Source organism: Mustela putorius, unplaced genomic scaffold, assembly GCF_011764305.1.
Source record: "Mustela putorius furo isolate JIRA1106 unplaced genomic scaffold, ASM1176430v1.1 tig00003834_pilon_pilon_pilon, whole genome shotgun sequence".
NCBI classification, from domain to species: domain Eukaryota; kingdom Metazoa; phylum Chordata; class Mammalia; order Carnivora; family Mustelidae; genus Mustela; species Mustela putorius.
This window is the reverse complement of record NW_025421987.1, coordinates 88,761,051-88,785,359: the sequence shown is the minus strand read 5'-3', so window position 1 is coordinate 88,785,359 and position 24,309 is coordinate 88,761,051. Positions and strand designations below refer to the sequence as shown.

The following is a 24,309-nucleotide window of genomic DNA, read 5'->3' as shown; positions in this document are numbered from 1 at the left end:
ACATTCTTACAAGGAAGTATCACCATCACACAGGGCCTAGGAGCCAGAACTGCCAGGAAGAGAAGGGCAAGCAGGCGAGCACCTGGGCGAGGACAACAGACTTGCTTCAGAAATGCAGGAGCCACAAAACCATAGAGAAGGTCACCTCTCCTCTCTCAACTCCCATTTCCCATATGAAAACAACACTTACCTCATAGGGTTGTATGAGAAGGCAGAACGTTCTGCAGAGACCATACGTTGAACAGTGACAGAGCAAGAGGAATGACCAAAAAACAGAACAGCAAGACTCAAGGAATGCGATATATATGGAAACCCAGAGAAGGGAATGATAAACTCTGATCTAGGCCATGTCTGGCCATTTTGGAGAAGGCAACACCAGTAGGATGTTGACAGGTAACAAAAAGGGTGGGGGTGGGATGTTGAGAAAGAGCAAATGGTTGTGAGGGGCAGAGGTCTGAAGAGGTGGCCAGTGTCCCCAGAGAAGTAGAGAGGCCGTAAGCAATCCTCACAGAGCACAGTGAAGCGAGCAGAGCATCTCAAGAGCAAGAGTCACCTGAGGGGCCACACCACTCAACTCACAGCATTCAGAACACAGGGGTCTGTAGGGAGATGGCTGCTTGCTCCTCCTCCCTCAAATACACCATGTACCTCATGTAGGCCCCAGCCTACTTCATACAGGACCTGCCCCCGCACCCCTGAGGTAGGTAGAGGCTGTCACACAAGGAAGCCTTCCTCACAGGCTTACTTCCTACTCCTTATTCTTTTCATAGGAGAGGGAAGTCCATTTCAGATTTCCCAAAAAAAATTAGGGGACAAAATAAAAAGGAAGCAAATAAGGGAAAATGTTGAAAAAACAAATAAGGAAGCCAATATACGGCCCTTCCTGTCCTAGTGAGGAGGGATTCTCTTCCAAATCTTAGCCCCAGTCTGGCAACCACTAAAGCATCACCACTAAAGAAAAAAGAAAATCAGTTCCCCTAAGTCTTACATTGACTGTGGAGAGGCAGTCTCCTTCAAGACCGATAAAACTCAAGACACTGCCATGGAGATTAGTAGAACACCCAGAATGTCACTTCCTGTTTTTCCAGAGTGACTCTCTGATGGTCTCCTTGCTGCCCTCTTTGGAAAAAGGATACCCAAAGACCCACGGTCCTAGCTTAAGAGTGCGCATTGATGCCCGACTTCCCTACCACCTCCCTAAGCGTCCAGCCCCCCTCACACAAGCTGGATATCTGGAAGAGGCTTCTGACTCCCGAAGTCACTCGATTCTAATGATAACACCAAAGGACAAAGGACGAGTGATGTATTTACTGGGGGAAGGGAGAGGACTGGGAGGAAAAGAGAAAGACCGAACTATACCACAGAGTGTAAAACAGTATCACAAAAACTTGCCAGAAGAAACACAAGCATGTCACCCACGAAGCAATAAGAAACATCACAGCACGGGGACTGTAGGGTCATTTTTTTGAAGTGTGGGTGGGGTAAGAGAGAAAACACAGAAAGGGGGCGCTGAATCTCCTTTGACTGTCTCTCAGCTCTCCACTCCCAGAAGTTCACCATTCCTCTGTTGTCAATTACAAGTCATTATTTCATGGATTGGGCTGAGCTGCTGACATTGATCAGGAAAAATACAGAAGCTCTTCAACCCAACAGTATGGCACTCTTGGTGCTGCCTATGACGTTTGGTGCACCCCCCAACATGCTGAGCTCCCATGGCTCATCCAACTCCTGCTTGATGAAAATTGAACATACTGCTGTCACCACCCCTAGAACTAGGCTACGCTCACATTCAGCAAATGCAGATCTCACTGAGCTCTCCAGACAACTTTATCCTATAGCAGCCTAGGGGAGTCTTAACAATTTTAGTCTTAACAATTCCAGGTGACTTGTGAGGTTCACTTCTTAAGGATTTCCCGTCAGACTACTTCTTGGCAGCAATGTGGAGACATGTGTCCAACAGCCAGGGGGAGGTGGAACTGAGTGACAGACACCTCTCTCTAGGACAATGGGATGGATTGGAAGGTAAACACAGTAGAAGGGCACTGAGCTTTGAATGAAAAGATCAGGGTTCTAGTTCTGGCTGGGGCACTAACTCACTGTAAAACCACAGCCATATAACCCCTAAGAGGTCTCACTCTCTTTATCCCTAAAAGAAAGGTTGGCCTTGATAGCTTCTAGATAGTTTTCAAACTTTGACAGTCTATTAACTATGATAAGCACACTGAATTCCTGAGCTACCTTTTCTGACACAACATAGTACAGATAGATGACTTTTCTCACACTGAACTCTCCCACACTCTGGGCACCTGACTCTGAAGCCCCCCACTTACCTTCACCTCCAGGGTGCTTGTACGGGTTGTATTTAGGCTTTGGAGCAACTACTGGTGCAAACTTCTTGGGTGGTTGTTGTGTGGACACTGAAATGCTGGGGGTCCCAAAGGAATGGGTGGTCTCCATCCGCGCAGGCACATGGCCGAGGGGCTCACCAGTGCTTTTGGGTGGCAGCCAAGATGGGTGAGACATTGTTGGAATCTGGAACTAAAGAGAAATAAACAGAGTTGGTTTATGGAAGCCTGAAAAGGCAGGCAACCTACCGCACTTCAACATTATATCCTCTGAGTTCGTACTTGATGAAATCTTGACAGAGTTCTCTGAGGAGGAGGAGAGAGAAAGAGAAATGGTGAATGAGGGGAGGAGGAGGAGGATGAAACACTGACTTTCACTGGAGGAGAAGAAAATGGCACATTCCCCTCAGCCAATCTTGAACATGTCTTCTGACAGTTACCTATATAATGTCTAACTCTCATCAGGAAATAGATATGGTAAGAGATGCTCCTTAACCTGAAGAAGTTTCTACGGTAGGAGAGTCTGATACCAGCCAGGCTGGAAGAAAGCCCAAGTTTTATTAATAACCTATTGAAATGAATACCACATCAATTGTGATTAAGTTCCCTAAGTGAGGTGATATTGCCTAAGTGAGATAAAAATAAGTAAAAAGTTTCTGGGGTGCAGAACACAGTAAGATTACTTCTGGCAAGGGAGCAGAACAAAGACCTCATTAATGAGCTGCCCCTCAGACTGGACCCTGAGTGCTGAGCATGGACTGGCCTGAACCATGTCAGCACAGGCCAGAGAGTACACAGCACTCATGTTTGATGTGACTGGAGGGGGACGAGGGAAAAGCAGCTAGTAAGCAACTAAAACATGGGATGGAACCAAAGCACAGACAGGGACACCTGAATTTACTGCGTCAACATCAAGGAAGTACCAACAGTTTATTCTCGAAGCAAAGGCATAACCAGCGCGTGTCAGGTTATGCCTTAAAAATGATTCTTCTCGGGGCGCCTGGGTGGCTCAGTGGGTTAAGCCGCTGCCTTCCGCTCAGGTCATGATCTCAGGGTCCTGGGATCGAGTCCCACATCGGGCTCTCTGCTCAGCAGGGAGCCTGCTTCCCTCTCTCTCTCTCTTTGGCTGCCTCTCTACTTGTGATTTCTCTCTGTCAAATAAATAAATAAAATCTTTAAAAAAAAAAAAAAAGATTCTTCTCGTGGGAACAGTTATGCTCCCCACCAAGGGGCATTTGCAATCTGGGGGGAGGGGAGCCCTGGGGGCCACAGAGCCTGGGCCCCTACTGGCACTTAATAGCCAAGGGCTAGGAATATCCTAACCCATAATGAACAGGTCGGCGGCACGGGACAAGCATCAGGAGCCTTGCTGAGTGAGTCTCAGAGGGAACATCTGTGAAAAACATAACCAGGAGCAGGCAAAGCAGCCCAGCCAAAGTGCTATTCTGATCAGATTACAATACAGCGTGTGAGGAAAGAGAAATGATGTCTTGCCTGTCAGGGTGAGCGAGTCACCCCTCCAGGCAGCCTGCAGGCTGGGGCTGAGCCTCCCAGACTGCTTGCTGACGAGGAGGGCTCTCCAAGCCTGATTGCAACAGCTCTCCAGCACAGGGAGGCCCGGAAGGCACCCTGCGCCGGCTCCCAGCCCCAAATCCACCCCGTAATTTATTAATTGAACTGAATTAATTGAGAGGGCTACATGATTACCTCCAGATGTCTGTAAAGACAAAGAACACTGGAAATGCAGGGAAAAACAAAGGCCTTAGCACGCAGCAGGGTCACAGAGATGCAGGGTGAAGGAGAGGGACAAGGCACCGTGGAGGCGAAGGTGGCCTCAGAGGGAGTGGCGTGACCTTGAACAGTCCCCTCCCCGCATCAGGGCCTCGGGGACCTCAACCCCCTCGAAATTAAGATAAAGCCCTGTTCTCCTCAACTTGTGAGTTTTCGGACAACCGATAAGATAACACCTGTGAGGGGTTTTAGGAAAAAAAGTGCTGGAAGTGCAGTATTCGCAGTAAAAGAGGATGACAGGGATGGAAGAGGAAGGCTCTCAACTAGGAATCTGGAAGCTTCCGGCAGCGAACCCAGGGTGACAGGCTTTCGCCTGGTTGCATGGTCCTGTTCTTCCTCTTCCTCCCTTGTCTGGTCTACACAGGTTACACATAGACACTTGCTACACTGTGAGTTCCTTGAAAGGGCAAGAACCAGATCTAAATTATTTCTAAAACCACCATGAAAGCCCAGCACAAAACCAATAGAGGAAAAATAGCCACGAATCTGATTTACTCATGGCTCTTCACCCTGGTTGCACATTCACAATCATCTGAGATTTAAAAAAAAAAAAAAAAAAATCCCATCTCTTAGGATTGAGAAACGCTAAACTTAGTTTTGTGTAAGTATTTTTCTTTAATTGAGTCTCAGTCTTCTACTGAAAGGGGATGAAAGTGTCTGTTCTGCTTTCAACATGACTAAAGTGAGCATAGGTCAGAACCAAGGAGCACAAAATAAAGATATGAAAACTTTAATGCAGTCTGTACATGTGTAGCATAAATGTTATTTGTACATTTTAAAAATGGGTTAATACCACCCTTGCAACTTTTCTATAAACCTAAAGTAATTCCAAAATAGAAACTTTAAAAAATGGGTTAATATAGGATTCAGTGATTTCTAAAGCAAAAAGGCACATTTCCAGATCAATCCCACATTGCCAATTGACTGTAGAATCCTGGCTTTTTCAGATAAGCCATAGATATAAAAGAACAGGCAACTTCTGGGAAAGTATAAAAAATGAAAATTTAAGCATCAATATGCAACTAATTGACTCCATCATCTTTACAGTTATCCCCAGTACCTCATATTACCCTGATGCTGCCTTCCCCATGAACACACCTCCAGCTCCACCTCCAGACAGTACCAGGGTCTGGTCATCCACCTGTTTAGAGATGACCTCAAATGCAGCCCCCTCATACCATTCTTCTGTATGTCCACAGTGGTCCCGTGACACCATTCACAGGATCTGTAATGAATCTTCCTGACCCTGCACTCTTGCTCACACTGTGTCCACCAGCTACATTGCCATTTCAGTCCCTTCACTCTCTACCAAGCCCGATTTTTTTTATCTTGACCCAACTCAAATGTCTCTGATGCTGTGAATATTTCCCTCACATCCCTCCCACAAAAAAAAAAAAAAAAAAAAAAAAGAGTAGCTTAACTCCAGGTTCCTCTAGTACTTGGACCATACTTACAATAATCCACATGGACTGACCCAGGAAGCTGGAAGCTTCTGAACAGTCTCACAAAACGAGCACAGTGTCCGGCTAGGAAGCCTCTAGAAAGCTATGTTATGGGCAAAGGAGTAAGTGGATGAATGCCCATCTCTTTCCTTACACCTCTCTCTTTAGAATCTCTGTATCTCCCTTCTTAGCCTCCACTGATACAGTCATCTCTTTTTCTCTCAGTTTAGCTATGTGAAGAATCCTGCTAAGTTCTAGATATTGAACCATCTCTGCATTCCTAGAAAACATCCTACTTAGTCACAGTTGCAATGTTTTGATATACTGATGAATTAAATATGCTCTTTTATAGAGAATTTTTGTACATAGAATCATGAGTAAGATCATTCTATAGTGTTGTTTCTCTACTTGTGTTACTTCTCATCATTGGGTTTCATATGAGGGTTCTACATCCTTTTCTACTGTTTGGATTTGTTTAATAATGATGAGGTTGGAATTACCTGATCTTTAAAAGTTTATCAGAACTTACTGTAAAGTCATTTGGATGATATACTTTCTTTAATAAATCAATCTTAATCCTATTTCCAGTAATTTCTATGGTAGTTGAAACCATTTTATGCTTCTTTTGAGGTCATTTTCATATTCTGCTGGAAATTCATCCATTTCTTCTAGGTTTGATCTCCCTCCATTTCTATTTCACTACCTCTCAATTATAATGATGTCTCCTCTACTACCCATCATTTAGATCCTGAGCATCACTACTCACTGATCCTTAAAGACATCATTCATGTTTTCTATCATCCAGATCAAGTTATATACCCTTTCACTGCATGTCCACAACACCCAGAGTGCTGTACTCATCACACATCTCTGTCTCTCCGCTTGCCTGTGACCCAAACTAAACTCTTGGATCCTGAAGAGCAGAAGTAATTATCACTCTCAACTCCTAGGGTCTGATATGTAATAGATACTCACTAAAAATGTCTTTTAATTTAATGAATGAATAACTGTATTTGCCTGACACTAGGGCTCCAGATGAATCAGATTTTCATCCTGTACTGAGATGAATCAGATTCTCATCCCATATTCAAGAAGCTTAAGGCCTACCTACAGAAGAGATATTTATATATGTGAAAAGAGAAAGAGAGCAATACAGAGCATACAAGAAGAACTGGGGTGTGTGTGATAGGAGCTAGCATAGGGAGGGTGGCCCTTGACAAGGATTTTGAAAGCTGGCTGGTTCTGAAGATAAATGGAACAACAAAGAGAATGCCTGGAAATGCTGTAAGCTCAAGGAAGAAATACAGTCTTCCCGTGAAGCAGACCAGTTGTATTACAACTAGGAACTCAAGGAGAATATTTGGGGAAAAGGTTCAGAAGATAAATTGACCTTGTTTTTTAAAGGTTTTATACAGAGAAATAAGAAGCTAGAACTCTAATCTCTATACAATCATCTAACAAGAGTAAAAACTCTATGTACAAAACATGAACCAGTTCTGGATGGATCCAAGGAAGGTGATAAACACAATAGCATCAACATACAGCCTCCACATCCCCAGTTCCCTAGTCTCAACTTTGCCAGGGTGACCTTTAACAAGAGAGGATACTCATTTGCAAAATGAATGTCTGTAAAGTCCCAATGCGCTCTAATATTCTATACTGCTTTCCTTCTCTGAACCCCAAATTACAGCCCTTTATTTTGATAAATGGGTCTGAGGAAACCTCACAAGTTTAGTGAACACATGAACTAGCACATGTCAGTCGGGATTTCTCAGCTTCTCCAAGGAAGACCAACATAAATATGAAGATAAGCAGTGGTGAGAGCTGGTTTTGCTGGACCAAAACTCAACCCTGTGCTTACTTCCTCTGGTTCTAGGTCAGTTTCACTGTAAGCTCACAATCATTGCGAAAGCAAGAAGTGAAAGGGAAGATCTCCACAGAGGCTGTGAAAATACGCAAACATCATCATAAGAGAGGCAAACAAGAGAAATGGCCCCTGTCAAAGTGAAGGGAGGCTGAGAGCTGGGCTCCCTAGGCACTGGACTTTCAGGAACTTTTGTCACATGCAAAGCAATGAAGAAGCACCTAAAAAGCTTCACTTATTATCCTCTCTCCATTGTTCTCTGTCTTCTCTTCCTAGCTGTTTAATGGGTACAAAAACACCACTGAAAATAGATAGCAAAGGTTTACTGAGGACACACCATAGGCCAAGCAATTTTCTAACAGTCTTCACTATTATATGAGGTAGAGCTATCATTCTTCACATTATGTTTATATATTCACACTAACAAATAGCAAAGCTGAAGTCTTCAACCCCAAATCCATGGTCTTCATCATGGCACTACCTTCCTGTTTGGAGGGGGGGAAAAGAATCACAATCCAAAGTAAGTCATACTTAGAAACAGTAGATTTTGCACTTGGGTCCATTCCTAGCTCCCAGATATTACTTGCCATCATGTCTCCTCTACTCTGTTCCACCAATTGATAACCATGATGAGCCACAGGATCATATACTGATGAAGCACAATGGATCACAAACAGCCACAAAAGGCCAGATGATGACCAAGACCCTTCCTCTGCAGATGAGACAACAGGACTACAGGTCAAGTGAGATTTAACACTAAAGAAAAAAAGCCACTCAACCTCTCTAAAGATATCATATGAAAGACAAGTCATTGTCAGCCACAAAAATAGAACTAACTAGTGTTGGCTCAAGTTCTTCTATTTCCTAAAATCAGTACTGTACACTTCTTTAAACATTTACATAGGTCATCAAAATTTTAAAGACAACCAACCAATCAAGCCATGGCACCATCTAACATCAAGTACTATAAGCTTAAAGTAGTAGTTTTCAAGACTGTCTGTACAACAGATTCATCTGTGGATCTTTATACGTCTGTTCTGATGGAAGGGTTGAAAATAACTGACTTAGGGCATTTATATTAATCTCTAACTCATGTTGCTTTAGTCCCTAAATCTCCTTTGGCAATTAAGCCAAAGCCTAGCTCTTGGTCAGCGTTTACTGACAAATGAATGATACTGAAGGAGAAGACAAGTTTTAACATACTATTTTAGTGGTAGGAAATTTGAGAAACTGAGGTGCTAAGTGAGTTAACAACCAGAAGTAGCTAATGGCAGACTCAAGTTCAGGATCCAGGTCCCTTAGCAACACTTTCTTTCTTTTAGCAAGCAATAGGGAACGTCTGGGTGGCTCAGTCAGCTAAGCATCTGCCTTTGGCTCGGGTCATGCTCCCAACGTCCTGGAATTGAACCCTGTGTCAGGCTCCCTGCTCAGCGGGGAGCGTGCTTCTCCCTCTCCCTCTCCCACTACCCACCCCACTGCCTCCCTCATGCTCACAGTCTCTCACTCTCTCTCTCAAATAAATAAATAATAAAAAATAAAACAAGCAATAAAGATTTAAATGGTACTTTTTCTATAACTTTGGAGGTGTTTCCCCTTTACCCTTCTTTCCCTTTTACCTAAAAGTCAGCACCTTCCTACAGTATCAAAACTGCTTTCTTTCTTTTTTTTTTAAATTAACATATAATGTATTATTTTTTTCAGGGGTACTGGTCTGTGATTCATCAGTCTTACACAATTCACAGCACTCCCCATAGCACATACCCTCCCCAACGTCCTTTCTGAACAATCTATTAAAATGGGACAACGTGCTTTCCTCTTTGGGCTACAGCTATTCATCCTTCTATAGCTCGGTATCCAGCTGGAGGATACCTGATGTTCTGAATTAGACCCAGTTTTCAGGCAGAGCCCCACCACGAGCTTGCAAGGCACCCTTGCCTCCCTCTCTGAAAATGAGGTGACTGGATTAGATGAGGTCTAACCCTGCTCACAAACACTTCTGATTCCATGGAAGATCCTGACTGTAGAACAGGTCCCAAATGAGCCAATCCTTGGAAATTCCAGATCATCTACAATTCTCCCCTCAGTTCATCAGTAAGAAAGCATAGCCCTCTTTTTTAGTTACTCTTCTTTTTTTTTGTCACCTGCTTCCCTGACTTCTCAGTCCTCACCACTGCAGGAAGGAATCATAGATTGATCACAGAGGTTACCAAGGTATCAATCAAGATTTATGATGCACAAGTAAATAAGCACTTAAGGCAAACCTTTTCCAAGCACTGGAGGTAAGTCTCTACCAGTGTAATTATGAAGCAGATATACTGTGGCATGTGATGGAAGCGTGGGAAGACAATGTTAAAGAATGAGGCAGGCTGGAAATTACACAAATTGTTAGCTGAACAGCAAATGTAATCACTCTTCCTCTGAAGCACCAGGTCAGGAGAGAGCCGGAAGGGCAAAGCGGGATCTGCCATGGGCTGAAAATGTCAATGCATTCACTCAACTTCTCTCTACAGGCAACTTTGGCCCAGCACTGGCTAAGCGCCCCACTCTCTGCATGGACAGCTGGCATTCCTTGGAAGGGGTGACTACAGAACAACTCTGCGGAAATGCCAAACCTTTATATAGGCTATCGGAGACACAATTGGAAATACTGGAAAAAGCTCAGGACTTAAATGCGAGGACTCGGGTGTAATTTCTAGCTCAGCCACTAATTGACTCGATGATGGTTTTAGTCCGTTGACCTCCTTGAGCCTCGATGGCTCTCCCTATCCATAAGCAAACGATTAGATGCCTGCTGCCATTCCTTCCACCTCTCATGTTCCATGATTCCTCCCACAAGTCTGCAAGTGGAGTGAGCTGAGGTTTCTTACAATCCTGTCTGGACTCCCCTGAGTCCCACTGACCAGGGAGTGTAAAGTGAAAGGAGGCAGGACAGGAATCCACACAAAATACCAACCCGCCTTGCACAGAGTTAGTATGAATGTCAACTAATGGCAAAGGCGGAATCTTTATTGCTGGCAGCACTGTGGGTGATAAGAACCTGCCCACCGCATGGTAGATCCGGGTAAACAAAGAAGCAGGAGGGAGGAAAGCATCCATCCAGACAAATAAACATGTGCTTCTGACAAAAAAAGTGAAGCAGGATAGAGATACACGTCCACACTGAGTTTTCATCTCAGACTGAGAATGTCACCCAGCAAGGGAACATCAACCATGACAGGGAAAGACCAGGACACTCGGGAGAAGGTAAAAAAGAAGAATAGAACCAAACCAATTACTAACTAACTAATCTTTCTTTGCCACAACTCCCATCAGTCACAGAAAAATAGGCATGGATGACAACAGCCAGGACCATGGCCAAGAGTCTAGCTTGTGAGAAATCATAGGAACTGATTTGCTCCTTCTAATTTGAAAATTCAAAACCCAAGATTTAGAGAAGCTGGAGCAACTCTTCCAAGGTCACACAACCCTAATATGTATCAGAGGACACATTCAAACCCAATTGTTCTGCCTCCAAAAAGTGTTCACAGTAGAAAACTTTCACGAAGCAAGTCCGTAAATCTATTGATTATTGGATAACTAGAGTGGCTAAAAGGTATGGAAATAGAGGAATAAAGAATCACTCTTCTAAGAGTCAGGGGAAAATCATGCCATGGAAAATCACCATCAGTCGTGTGACCCCAGGCCACATTTCACAGCAATGGTTCTACTGGGCTAAATGATCAAGAAAATATTTACCCTCCCTGACTTCAGTCTCTCCAGCTCTACAATAGTAAGCCTTAAGAAGGTGATCTCCAAAATTCCTTCTCATTACATCATTTTATGTTCTATAATAGCATGGCAAGTCTGTGAAGTGTACCAGGCTCACAAAAAAATGTGTTCCTAAGGAGGTTTTCTCTAAGTCTCTGATGCTCACAGACTGGTTTCCATCCAAAGCTAAGAGAAAGGGGCAAACAGTACTCTGAAACTTTGAGCTCAGAAATCTACTGAAAGTGGACATCTGAATTTACAAAGATGAGATTTTGAGTGCCCAGTTCATAAAGGTTTTAAAATCCTAGTTTATGTCTTACTCCTTTACTAGGGAAACAGGGAGCATGGAAAAGTCACAGATACAAACTCTAATGAGGCCTAGCGATCTCTCCAGTGATACTTGAAATCTTCTCATTCCAAACCCACCACTGGTCCACAAGTTAAGCGCTGTTTACTTGTCTGCACTCCCCCAACAGCTTGTTCCCACTTGTAATGAAATATGTAAAGACTATGTTTTAGTTATGTGTTTACAAGTCTGACGTGCCCATTAAACAGGTTATGGAATCTTATTAGCACTTTGAGGGATATTTAATTGATTTCAATTTTTTAATAATTTTTTGCACTCTCCTTTATTAAAAATTCACTTTAAGGGGAGCCTGGGTGGTTCAGTCAGTTAAGCGCTTGCCTTCAGCTCAGGTCATGATCTCAGGGTCCTGAGGTCAAGCCCCGGATCAGGTTCCCTGCTCAGCAGGGAGTCTACTTCTCCCTCTCCCTCTAGTCCTCCCCCTCCTGTGCTTGCTCTCTAACTCGCTCTCTTTAATAAATCAACAAAATCTTTTTTTAAAAATTCACTCTAATACCCCAATAAAAACAAAAAGAATAACAGAAAATGTCTGTTTTAGATATAACTTGGAAAAGTTGAAATACTGAATTTTGTCCTCACTGAAGATGAGTCCACCACTGACAAACCTCAGGCCATATTTCCTTTGGACAATACTACATAAGATGGTGTGAAGCAATGTTTATTCAGGCCATATATCCTACTAAGAGTAATCATAGCTGCAAAACAGAGAGTTCATCTATATACTTCAGCCTCCTGAACATTCCATCGCTCAAAAACCTGTTACCTGTCAAGTATGCTCTTTGTACCTTAATGTCACAGCTGCTGGTCATAAACTAGCTTAGAGCCTCTGCACAGTTTAGACACTGTAATTTGAATTAGAGTTTTGGTAATATTACTACAAGGTTTCCAATGTAATCTTTGTTGCCCTATTACTTAACCTTCATCTTAAATTTCTGCCAAACCCCAAATCTACTTTACTCTTAGGCTAAAACATAAGGATACTGTAAAATCAAGTGAAAATGCCCAGATGTTGGACAAATAAAGGGGGAGAGTGAGAGAGACAGACACAGATTTTTAACCTTCAAGTACCACAAGATACAATTTTAGAAAACAAAGAGATTCAACTTCAACTTCATGCATCATCATATGCTCTGAAATAATAACTTTTGTTTAGCACCCGTCCAAGAGCCTGGAGAAATTTCTCAGTATTAAAAATCGTATGAAAACCAGGCTTCTCATTAGAATGTGTTATAAATTCAAATTATGTAAGAAAGGGTAGTTTTGCAACATCACATTTAATAGCAAAACAATTGAAACCATTTTCAACTGGTGACCTTTTTCTTAAGTCACGTTGGAAGTCGTTCCACTTTTATTCGAGATTTTGAAACAGAGACATAATCTGTGGAGGCACTGACCAATGGCAGCTGAGTAAAAATGAGCCAGGCTGTTTCGAAGAGGTTTCAGAATGACATCGGTGAATGTTATTCCCTTTTAAATTTCCCTTGATGAGAGCACTAACGTTGAGCCTTCTGCATTTTTATCAATTACTGACCACCATGCAAACTAGACAATGCACCACATGAAGAAAATACAGGCTGGCTAATACTCTGGGAAATCACACACACACACACACACACACGCACGCACGCACGTGCACACACACACACACACACACACATTGTATACATTTGCAAGGTGGTAGGTAACAACACTCATCAATACAGAAGTTTAATATCCAAGAAACATGAAACTGTCCGTGAACATATTTCTTCTTATGTGGAGCTGAAGTTGAAACTTAACCACCATCTATGAATTTGCTTGAACATATCTAATGACCAAGAATTCATTACCTCACAAGGCAGCCCCTTCCATGGCAGAAAACTGTAACTGCCAAAAGAATTATGTGTTCCCATGAAAATGACCTATCAGTCCTACCTCTGCCCTCTGTGACCACAGGCCCTCTGACACAGAGCAGCCCTCCAGATATTTAAAATAATTTAAAATGGTTTGTTTTTAATTTTTCTTTTTTTACTTTTTAAATTTTCTACTGATTTCCTCAGTTTACTGGTTTCTGTGTTCCAAGTTTAAAAGTCCAAACCCCCCACTTATTATTTTTACAACTAGCCTTATGATTTTAGAATAATAACATAAAATTTTTGACCTCCAACCAGTAGTTCTCAAACTTTCTTTGGGAAAAGAAATAAATAAATGTTTCCTTCTGCCAACTTTTTAAGAAAATCCCAAGAACAAAACAAACAAATTGATGGAGCAGTTCCTCGCACCTTATTTAAATGTTTGTCCTTTGGCAGAATACATTTCATCTTGAGGAGGCATGTCCAAAATGCGTCATTTCCCTAACCTTCCTATAGCGGCCATGCCAGGATCCAGGCTGAAAATCTGCTGCTCTAATATTACAACAACAACGACTGCAAGTAAATAAAGAACAAAGATGACATCTCCCTTTATTTTCCTAGTGACTAATACAGAACCTGTTCTATCATCAATGCTCAGAAAGCGATTATTACATAAAAAGGAAGGTAAACATAAAGGTTTGGGAATGTAAAGAGTTAAAATATTTTTGCATCATGTTAACTCCCATTTCAAACACTGTCCTCCACAGTTCATTAAAATCAGGGTAACCAAACATCCAATGTATGCTTGTTGTTTTGATGTAATTATTAGCGATGTCCCTTTTCACTCTCAAAGGTGTCCCAGTTTAGATGGTAACTTACATACAGTCATTTACTTATAACACTGTGATAATGAGATTTTGGTTGCTGAGTTCAAGAGGATTCTCAATATGATGGGGTCTTCTCCCAAAGGCTCCATATAGCCAAAGACCTCCCATACTTTAAATTATTACTGCCGTTGCTAAGAGGATTGAGCAATTAGCAGTGTTCAGGAGAGGAGTGTTTCGGGCTTCCCTGCTCCAGAGACATGTGCTTCCCGGTAAGAGAAAACGTACCAGAATGATTCTGCAGAAGTTGAAGAATGCAAGATAAAGCAAAATCTAGCAGAAGCTAGTATCAACAACCCTACTCACTCAGCCTTTCCATTTAAGTAAAGAATATTGCCCTGGCAAAGGAAACCAGAATATTTACTTCAATTACATCCGTACCATCTGCCCATCCCTGTCCCCTACCCCAACCTATATTACCAGTGATTTTATCATGTCTGCTAGGCTTCAAGTAGAAGGACAACAGGTTGGCCTGATTCTTCTTTTGGAACAGAAAAAAAAACAATGGAGTGGACAAGAAACTGACATAAAATGTGTCCAAATTTATTCACTAGGATATAAGAGTAAAGGTGTGTGTGGGGGGGGGTTACTTATAATTGTTTTACATTTCTAAATAGGTACACCAGAGTTAAGGAAGGTGAAGTCAAAAGCATTCAATGGAGTCCTACAAGCTATAAATCAATTTAATTTAAAGAAACTATTTTATATTGATTTCCATTGCAAATTCTAGACGTATATTCTACAGGGGCGGGGGAAGGGAGGAAACACACAAGAGGGAAAGTTGACAACCCAGTGCCAAAGACGGAACTCCCCCCACACATGGTAAGCACTGTTATATCGTAATATCGCATGTCTCCCTGTAGTACTTTCCAAGATGTTTGAAACCAAAACAGTTTAGAATACTCTCCCAGCCTAGGATCTTCCCTCCTTATGGCATTTTCTCTGATAAATAGGAATTTCCCTTAGGGATTCCCTAAAGTAAAGTGGTTGCATTACCTTCTGTTATATAATTAATTGCACTGACAGATAAAGGTCTCAAAGAACGTGATTATTACTCCATCCTCAGTGCACTATCTACAATGCACAGAGGCTTATGGAAGACATGCCCACATTGTGAAAACTGTAAGCCTTACTGTCTTGCATATGGTGGATTAGCACTCAAACTTGCCATATTGCAGAGGATGTCTTATAAGTAGGGCTTGATCCCAAAAGATGTTCTGCCAAAATATGCATACTGGCTTGAGATTTGGAAGACAAAAGTAAGACAAAGGCCATGTTCTTGCAGCTCTGGCTTACTTTCTTCTGGAAGCATGTCCAAGGAGACGGGAATTTTCTCCGTCCATACTCCCATATCCCATATTAGCATTGTAGCTGCCAGCTATGACAGATGCGTGGCTGGACTCTATGTCTCAGGGTCCAGGTGCTACTTTCCTGACTTCTTATTCACAGTGCAGCATTCCTCAACCCAACAATTCTGTGGTAGCCTCTCGATTTTCTGCTGTTCAAATGGTGGAAAATATAATAATCTTGTGTGGGTCTGAGCTTCATTACTGAAAACTCAGCCTTGAGCCTGCTGTATACAATCCTTGCAATTATTTTGAAGCACCTAATACCATGTCTTAAATCTTTCCTGCCTAATATACCTGGAGTGTTTGTTTCCCATAGTAAACCACAACTAAACCCTGCAATTCTCCTTACAATTAAGTTTGCCAATAACAGTAATGGCATAATACCAACCAAGAGACAAGTTCAAATCCTTCACGATTCAAACAAATCCCGAGGGCCTATGCAAGTGCACTGATCATTGCTAGGGAGCAGAGCCATGCATGGAACCATCACAGCGCCAGCCCTCAGAGCCCCAAGTCTGGTGGGAAAAGGCATGCCACAGTGGGGACAGCACTCAGTGACATGAAGCAAACCCATAGGAAACCTCACCTAATCTCGGTGCTCTCGCCTTAGCTCTGTCACTAACTAGCCACTTTTCCTAATTAAGGGGGCTACGTGGATGAAAGTCCCCTTAAATTCTAACATTCCACATCTCTATAAGTCTTTGTACTCATGAGGGAATTTACTTGGATTCAAGTCCTAACAAAACTTCCTAAATTTCCAGTTCTCTAAATCTGAAGGTCAGAAGACAAAGGTCACATAATACACAGAACTCACACAGTTAAAATAGGAACAGGAATCAACGACCCCCAAATGTTATGTACGGTAGCAGCCTACAGCTAGTAAGCCACAGGGAGAAAAATCCAAAACTGTGGTTGCAATGCTGTTAAAAGTACCAGAGAACTAACACAGCTTCTTCAGGGTCTCTGTCTTCTTTGAAAATGTCTGCCTCACTGTCTGAAGAAGAGGGGAATATTTACATGTCCTTTCTTCTCCGAAAGTACTCAGGCCAGTAACAGAGTGAAAAAAGTAATAAGCTAAAGCACTAATGCTTAGATCTCTCAAGAAAAGTCATTAATTTCTTCATGTCCCAGACAAGAAAATCTCTGAAACTCATTAAAGAGAAGCAGTTTTGAGGACAGAAAGAAAAATGTCAGGAGAAACATGGTCACACATCGAAAGGCAGCTGTGGTACCAGTACCAGCTCCAATGGTGGCCTCAGGCCAGCACCTCCCAGACCACACTGGGCCTTCCTTTCCTCACCTGCAAAATGGAGACAACCCACCCTGCTCTGATTACTTCGCAGGTGATTAAGGAGACCAGGTGAAACACTGAACACGAGAACATTCCATAAGCAGCAGATGATGTATGTGAAGACGGGTCACTAACAGAGGAATGTCAAACAAAAGTAGTACTCTTCAAGCCCAAAGCAGCAAAAGGAAATATAAGTATAGCCATATTTTTACAATCTTATAATCTGGAGGAAGAAATGGTGATCAGAATTGTGACAAACAATCAAGTCCAAAAGAGAAGAGAAACCAGCTCAGCTCTGTCATAATTGTCTCAGTTCCTGTGGCACATACAACAATGGAAAGACTGCAGGGAGGGGCAGGGACAGCCTTTGTGCAGACAGCACATGAAGGCCATGGACATGCTGGACCAAGAAAGTGACATTTCCACCTCGGTAATTATAATAATCTCACAGCGTACGTCCTCTAAGAATCTTTGTGTGGCTCTGTGCAGGCGATTTCATCATTTTCTCCGTTGCATATCTTGGAAAATAGAAATATCTCTCATAACTCAGGGGTGAAACAGAACACTGACCGTTCTGTGAAACTGTACAAGGGGAGGGTGTGAGGCCCAAGGTCTAGGTTTGCTCACCAGGATGGACAGAAATGCAAAGGCAGACCTTGCCCGTGGCTGGATTTCAGGATCCCAGGCACACAGGCAGGCTCGGGTCATTTGGGCAACAGTGAACTTTCAAGGTGGCGGAGAGCCTAAGCAGTCAGTGAACAAACCAAAATCTGAGCTCAGGCACAAGAGGCAAAGTAGTGGCAAAGTAATTCTCCATCTTCAGTCTATTGGCAAGCAGCCTGCTTAGGACTCAGTTAAGGGAGGAGCTGAAAATCCACTCCCAGACCCATAGACACAAACTGACAAGAAGAGTTATGTGTGGCCAAGCAAAATGGCACCCCACTGGAATGCAATAGGCTGGAATTACCCAATCGATGTCCAGGACCTTAGGACATCAAGTGACAAGATGCTAAAATAAGACAAATTAACTCTACCTGTAATTCACCAAAGAAGAGGCCTCAGTGGCAAACAAATAGAGCAAAATAAATAAATAAAAATAAAATATACACACATTTACACAACTCTGGTAGAAGGAAAATACAAGTGAGGGCAACAATGAGATAGTGCTTTTCACACAGAGTATGGTAAAAAAATTCAAAAAGTCAGAAATTTTACTTTGGGTATAGCTGTGTGTGGAAAGTGGCACGCAAAATGTTATGTTTCCTCTTACAAATGAATATTGTGGGGGCGCCAGGTGGGCTCAGTCAGTTAAGAATCCGACTCTTGATTTCCGCTCAGGTCATGATTTCAGGGTCCTGGGATCGAGCCCCATGTCTGGCTGCCCAGTGAGCAGGGAGTCTGCTGGAGATTCTCTCTCCCTCTCCCTCTCCCCCTTCCTCTAGCTAAATAAATAAATCTTTAAAAATAAATAAGAAAGTAAATAAATGCATGTGTGTCATGCAAGTATTTGACGTATATTTGATGTCACGTCTGCTCCAATGGCAGAGCTGAGTGGCTCTGATGACAGAGACCACCTGGCCCTCAAAGTCTAAAATAGTTACTCTCCGACCCTCTGCAGACAAATTTTGCAAACCCCCAGTTTTAAACTAAAAAATGGTATTGTTTCCAATTACTACAGATATAATAAATCTGTTCTTTCTTCCTCAGCCTTTTCTGGCTACTGCTTAACATTCCCTGTAATTCCTATCAGGGTCTATTTGGACCATTTTCATTAATACCAACTACCCCAAGGCCATTAGAAGAATAATCCCTCCTCAGAATGTTTCGAGGCGTTGCTTGACTGCATCTTCAGTTCCACGCCCAGGTGCTCTGCATAGCTGGGGGTTCTGCAGCGCAACAGTCTCCCATCCCAGCACCAACACCACCACGTCAATGAGGGCTGCTTTCTAATGTGCTTCAGCATCTGGCCGGCTGGTCCCCGTTCCTCATTACTCCTGTTCATCAAATTTCTCTCAGCTCTTTTGCCTAGGTTTTCATCAAGACAGTTTTAGAATTTAACTCTGAGAAGAGTTGAGAACAATAAACTTGAAAGTTGTGCTGAGATGACATGAAATGTAGAGGGGAAATAAACTACTTTACCACCTCTGTATTTCCATGTAGGAATAAGATGCGGCTTTCCATTTACTCAAGGGGCCCTTCACGGGACTCAAAAACTTCTAGAACCTCTTCTTCATGCAAGCCACGTACCATTCTCATTAAAATATGGTCTCTTTGTTTTGCAGTGAATAGGCTCCCGAAGATGGCAAAGTATTCATTTTCAAATGCCATATACAAAATGTAACTGCACACGAGACATGAGGAGACATGCTTAACCTTACAATAACCAAAGAAATGCTAATACCAAGGAAACGACGTATCTAGTGCTGGCACAACTGGCAAGATTCTGACTCACTCACACATTCCTGCTGCAGTTATGGAAACATCCCTTTGAGAACACAAGCCATCAGTGGATTTGAACGACCACAAAAAGTTAACCTCTGACCCTGATACCTCCATCCTCCGACACCATGTTTAAAAATTTTGATGGACTACGCTACATTTATGCATAATAATGGTAATCACAGCAATACATAAAAATAATGGCATAATTAAGTAAGATATGGTATAACTACTCAATGAAATATTAAACAGATTTTAAAATTGTAATCATTCAAGAATATGCAGTGATACAGAAAATACTTAATGTATGATGCCAAGTGATACACAGCACTATGGTAATTTATGCTAATGGCTGGAGATTGCAAGGGAATACACAAAAATGATAGATTATACCTGTATCTGGGTGGTGGAATTATGGGTGACATTTTTTTCTATTAAGTGTTCTGAGCCTTACACAACATTACAACATTATTTATACAATTAAAAAAATAAAACAGAGCAGGCCAGTTTTCAGGTATCTTCCAGATCAACAGTTTGCAACTCTTTTGTTATTAAAGGGGGGGAAATGAAGTGCAGGCAAGTGCACCAGCTTTCTGAAGACGCACAGACCAAGTCACAGGAAGAACCAGCCCTACAGCCCAGGTCTCAAGACTGGAGAGGTGATATTCTTTCCTACACATACTCCGTGGTGTCATTTTTCTAGGGGCAAAACCAACTTTGGGGTCATTTTAATATTCTTACATATTATAAATATGTAAATGAAAAGAGCAATGTTCGGTTACCTCTCTAAGAGAGCAAGTGCTTTAAACATCTTACCAAATGTTTTGATTAGCTGGAGGTTAAATGAAAATTCTATTCTAAGCATGGGTATTCCACAGAGGAGTCATCTAGTTAACTCTTAACCAACGAAGGGGTCAAGGCCACAGACTCACCCAGGCAGTGGAAAATTCATGTATCTCCTTCAACACCCCCCCCAAAACTTACTTACTAATAGTCCACTGTGAACTGGGAACCTTAGCAATGTCAGAAACAGTCGATAGCACATATTCCGTAGGTTACATATATTATACACTGCATTCTCACCATAGAGGAAGCTGGAGAAAAGGAAATGCTACTAAGAAAATCCTCAGGAAGAGAAAACACATTTACCATACTGTACTGTCCTTATCTTTTAAAAATCCATTTGAGTGGACCCACACAGTTCAGACCTGTGTTGTTCAAGAGCCAACGGTAAGTCTTTCTACAAAAGCTTGCTCACTACGAAGCTTGCTTGTGTAGAAGTACTACCTCCCTCATAAAGTCAGAAAGAAACCTCAGCGCTAAAGGAAGCTTAACAAAAAAGATAAACTTCAGTTGTGGATGTTCACTTTCGGTCTCAACTTGCAATATCTCACTCCAGGACAGAAAAATCCCTTCCAAATTCAAAAGTTAATGAGACGCGGCCTGACAACACATTTGGCAGAGAGGTGTTTATGTACCTGTATACACAATGGATAACCATAATTAGTTTCTAATATCCTGTAATGTCTAAAGACAACATTTGGAGCCCACATGCATTTCGAACCTTCTGTGAATTCTGAGGGGTTCTAATTAGGTCCCAGTGGAGGTAATATTTAGAAAGTAACAGGGTAAAAGAAATCATCTAATAAAAAACAGTAAGAATAAATGGTTAATAAGGCAGAGAGACTATGTGTGTGTGCGTGTGTCCACACACTAGGATTTAAGCATTATCCACTGAAGGCACGTCTGAGCAACCATCTCCAGCAACTGGCCAGACAGTTTCTTATTTCCTGATATGCCACAGACCTTTCTCCTTAATCCCTCCGGTTTTCTAAACATCAAGATACGTATCAATCACCCCACCAACTGCTTTTATTGGTCACCTTCTGAAAAAAATGTGTAAGTCTTTCAGTCTGTCTGGTACTATTCAAATCGCAGTAAAATAAAAATTGAAGGGCCAGGGGCTAGGGTAAGGCAGAGGTCAGGTAACATTTTACATAGTATAAAAACAGATACATATAAATATATTAAAATTAAATATATTCACATAAGTATATGATAATTACAGATAAAATATACATTGTATATAAAGAACCTCAGCAGAAAGCATGAATTACTCAACACACTGGCAACGTCCTCACTCTTGTTTATTCTTTGCCTCTCACATATTCTTCTAATACAAAGTTTTGTGCTTTTAATGTTGGACGTGTCCTAGCCCAGCTGGCATTACAACCTTCCTGCTAAAATGCCTGTCTCCTCCCCCAGACATAAAGGACCTTGATACTTCAGCAGAAACTGTATTTGAATCCTGTTTTCAAGTCATAAGGCATCTTACACAGTGCCTGATAAAGAAAATACATTTTATTAGGTAAAATATTTAGCTATTGGGGGCATGCTAAGAAGGTAAGGAGAAAGTAGAGAACACTGAGAAGGCTAATACCATAAATATCAATTAAGATGGGTATGTGTCCACACTACCCACAGTTACCACACTAACGCACATACTAAGTTTTCCAGGAAACGCAACAAATTATTTTCTGGGTCCTGTGTCCTCCCTGAATGCACCACAGCAGGGTGAAAAAGGAAGTACCATGAAAGCAACAGGAGAACAAAACTGGATTCAAAGACAGAATCCTCCTAAAACTGAATATCTGAAAGAAGTCAGTAATTTCACAGTAAGAACTTAAAAAATAAAATAAAATAAAATAAAATAAACACAAGCAAGAAGCCAGACACCAGTAGGCCTCAGCAGAAAGCAGAGAACGTGCACTGGTGATAAACCAGCACCATGCTGTCTAGAACCAAATATGGATGAACCCTGTCTGGGCCTGGAGTTTTCTGTCAGGCAGCTGGGCCCTCTGTTCCTACGGGGTTTTAAGTGTCCACAGAGACAGCGAAGGCACCACGGCTGGGGCAGAGTCAGACTCCCAGGAGACACAACCATGCATGGCAGGAAGAGGGCACCCGTGCAGAGGGTAAAGGAAGGGGGTCAGTAAAGTCAAAGAATAAACTTTCTATGGAGAAGTTAATATCCCACAAGCATCTGGGAAAAACTCTTCAAAAAAAAAAAATGCTACAACAATTAAAAAATAATAACACCCTAATTATTACCATGTAATCAACATCTCACATGCACATTGTTTTGGGTGTTGAAGAGGCTATAAAAGAAAAAGTGTATATAAATCCAACGGCGCCTAGAGTTCACCTAGAGAATGAAAAACACATCATAAGTACTATATATGTTAGTGTGGAAAAAAGACAATTTTTTTTCTTTTTCTTTTTCTTTTTTTCCCTAACGTGGAGCTTGAACTCACGACCCTGAGATGAAGATCTGGGAGGAGATCAAGAATCGGACACTCAAATGACTGAGCCACCCAAGTGCCCTAAAAGATGATTTCCTCCAAGACCCCTTTTAAAGAGCTTTCATATCTATTACAGTAGTTAAAAAGTATACAGCAACTGTGACAAAGACAAAACAGACATTATTAACTCATTTTTACAGACTTGGAATTTGATGTTGAGAAAATCAATCGATCAATCACATAAACAGCGAATGACAAAGCCCGGATACAGAGAACAAGACTACAGATTCTGAAACAAACCGGAGTTCCACTGTATCATGACCCCTCCCTTCCAGCTTTACTAAATACACAGGGGACCCGGGTGAACGGGGGAAGAAAAGACAAAAGGACGTGTACAGGAGGCCAGAGACTGGTGGACCTGGCCTGAGTTACTAAAAGGAGGAAATGGGACCAGAGACAGGTGCCAGCTCTGGAAGGAAAGGAGGCAGAGACCTTGCTCCTCTCCAGATCCTTTGAGCAATCTCCTCTACTGCTCTTGTTTTTGTCACAGCCTGATGTTCCCAACTCCAGTCCTGACCTGTCTTCTAAACTCCAGGCCAGAACACTCAGCAATTCATTTCCACAAGCCTCAGATCTGAAAAAGTTCTTAAAACCTCCCCTCTATTCCAGGCCTGCAGAAATGTGCAGCTTCCTTCAGCACTGCCTATTTTAATGATGAGCATCAACCAGTCCCCAAAATCAGAGATCGAGGGGCCCACGCTGTACTAGGGTGAGGCACTGGTTTCAGGTACCTTGCCTTTCCTCAACATGGTTTCAGGTATGACAGCTCCCGGGAGGGTCCTCTAGACGGTACTGGAGAGGTGGACAGTCCTCAGGTCCCCAACCGTAAAGTCATGTTAGACCTAATAAAATACCCGATTACTAATAATTCCATCCCAGCTCTGAATGACGGGAGTATTCAACAGTGCTTGCTGAAGAAAGAAAGGAAAGAGAGACAGAAAAGGGAGGGGGGAGAAAGGAGACAACAAAGAGGGAAGAACAAGAAGATATTCAGTGGCAGAACCAAAGGTCAAAATGGAGCATGCTTAATTTCATTTAAAGATTTTATTCACTGATTTGAAAGGGGGTGGGGAGAAAGAGAGAGAGAGAGAAGCAGACTCACTGATGAGTACAGAGCCTGATGTGGGGCTACAACCCAGGACCCTGAGATCACAACCGGGCCAAAGGCAGACGCCCAACCGCCTAAGCCACCCAAGGGCCCCGCATGTTTAATTTAATTTAAAACTCTGTGTTGACATCTCATGATCTGACTTCGGGTTTGTACCACAGCCACATGCTGATGAATGTGTGCCTGTAATCACAGCACCACCGGGGACGTGTTTCTGGGTCTCTAGAACCCAGTTATTAGACGAGGGCCCGTCAACTCCAGGGCCTAAAACATGCAGACCAGAACAATGCAAAGGATGCGCAGGTTAAGGACACATGAGAGTGAGGACCACAGGCTCCGGCATCAGACCCCACAGTCCGAAACTGGGTTTTGTCACTTTCTAGCTCCACGACCTTGGGCAGGTCGACAGAATTCTGTACTTAGTTTCCTAATCCATGAAGATGAGTTGTAAAGGTTTAATGGAATAAGTAAGGAGCTCAAAAATATTCATG

General features: G+C 42.3%; 1 protein-coding gene across 9 annotated transcripts in view; it reads right to left on the bottom strand.

Moving 5' to 3' along the window:
* The window catches only part of LOC101676863 (LIM domain containing preferred translocation partner in lipoma), a 655,863-nt gene that overhangs the window by 440,719 nt on the left and 190,835 nt on the right, over nt 1-24,309 (bottom strand). For all 9 annotated transcript variants that reach the window (XM_045088088.1, XM_045088086.1, XM_045088092.1 and 6 more), the window contains one exon: nt 2,331-2,538. In XM_045088088.1, the coding sequence (XP_044944023.1) occupies nt 2,331-2,523 (193 nt within the window). In that variant the 5' untranslated portion in view covers nt 2,524-2,538. The remainder of the gene's footprint in view (nt 1-2,330; nt 2,539-24,309) is intronic.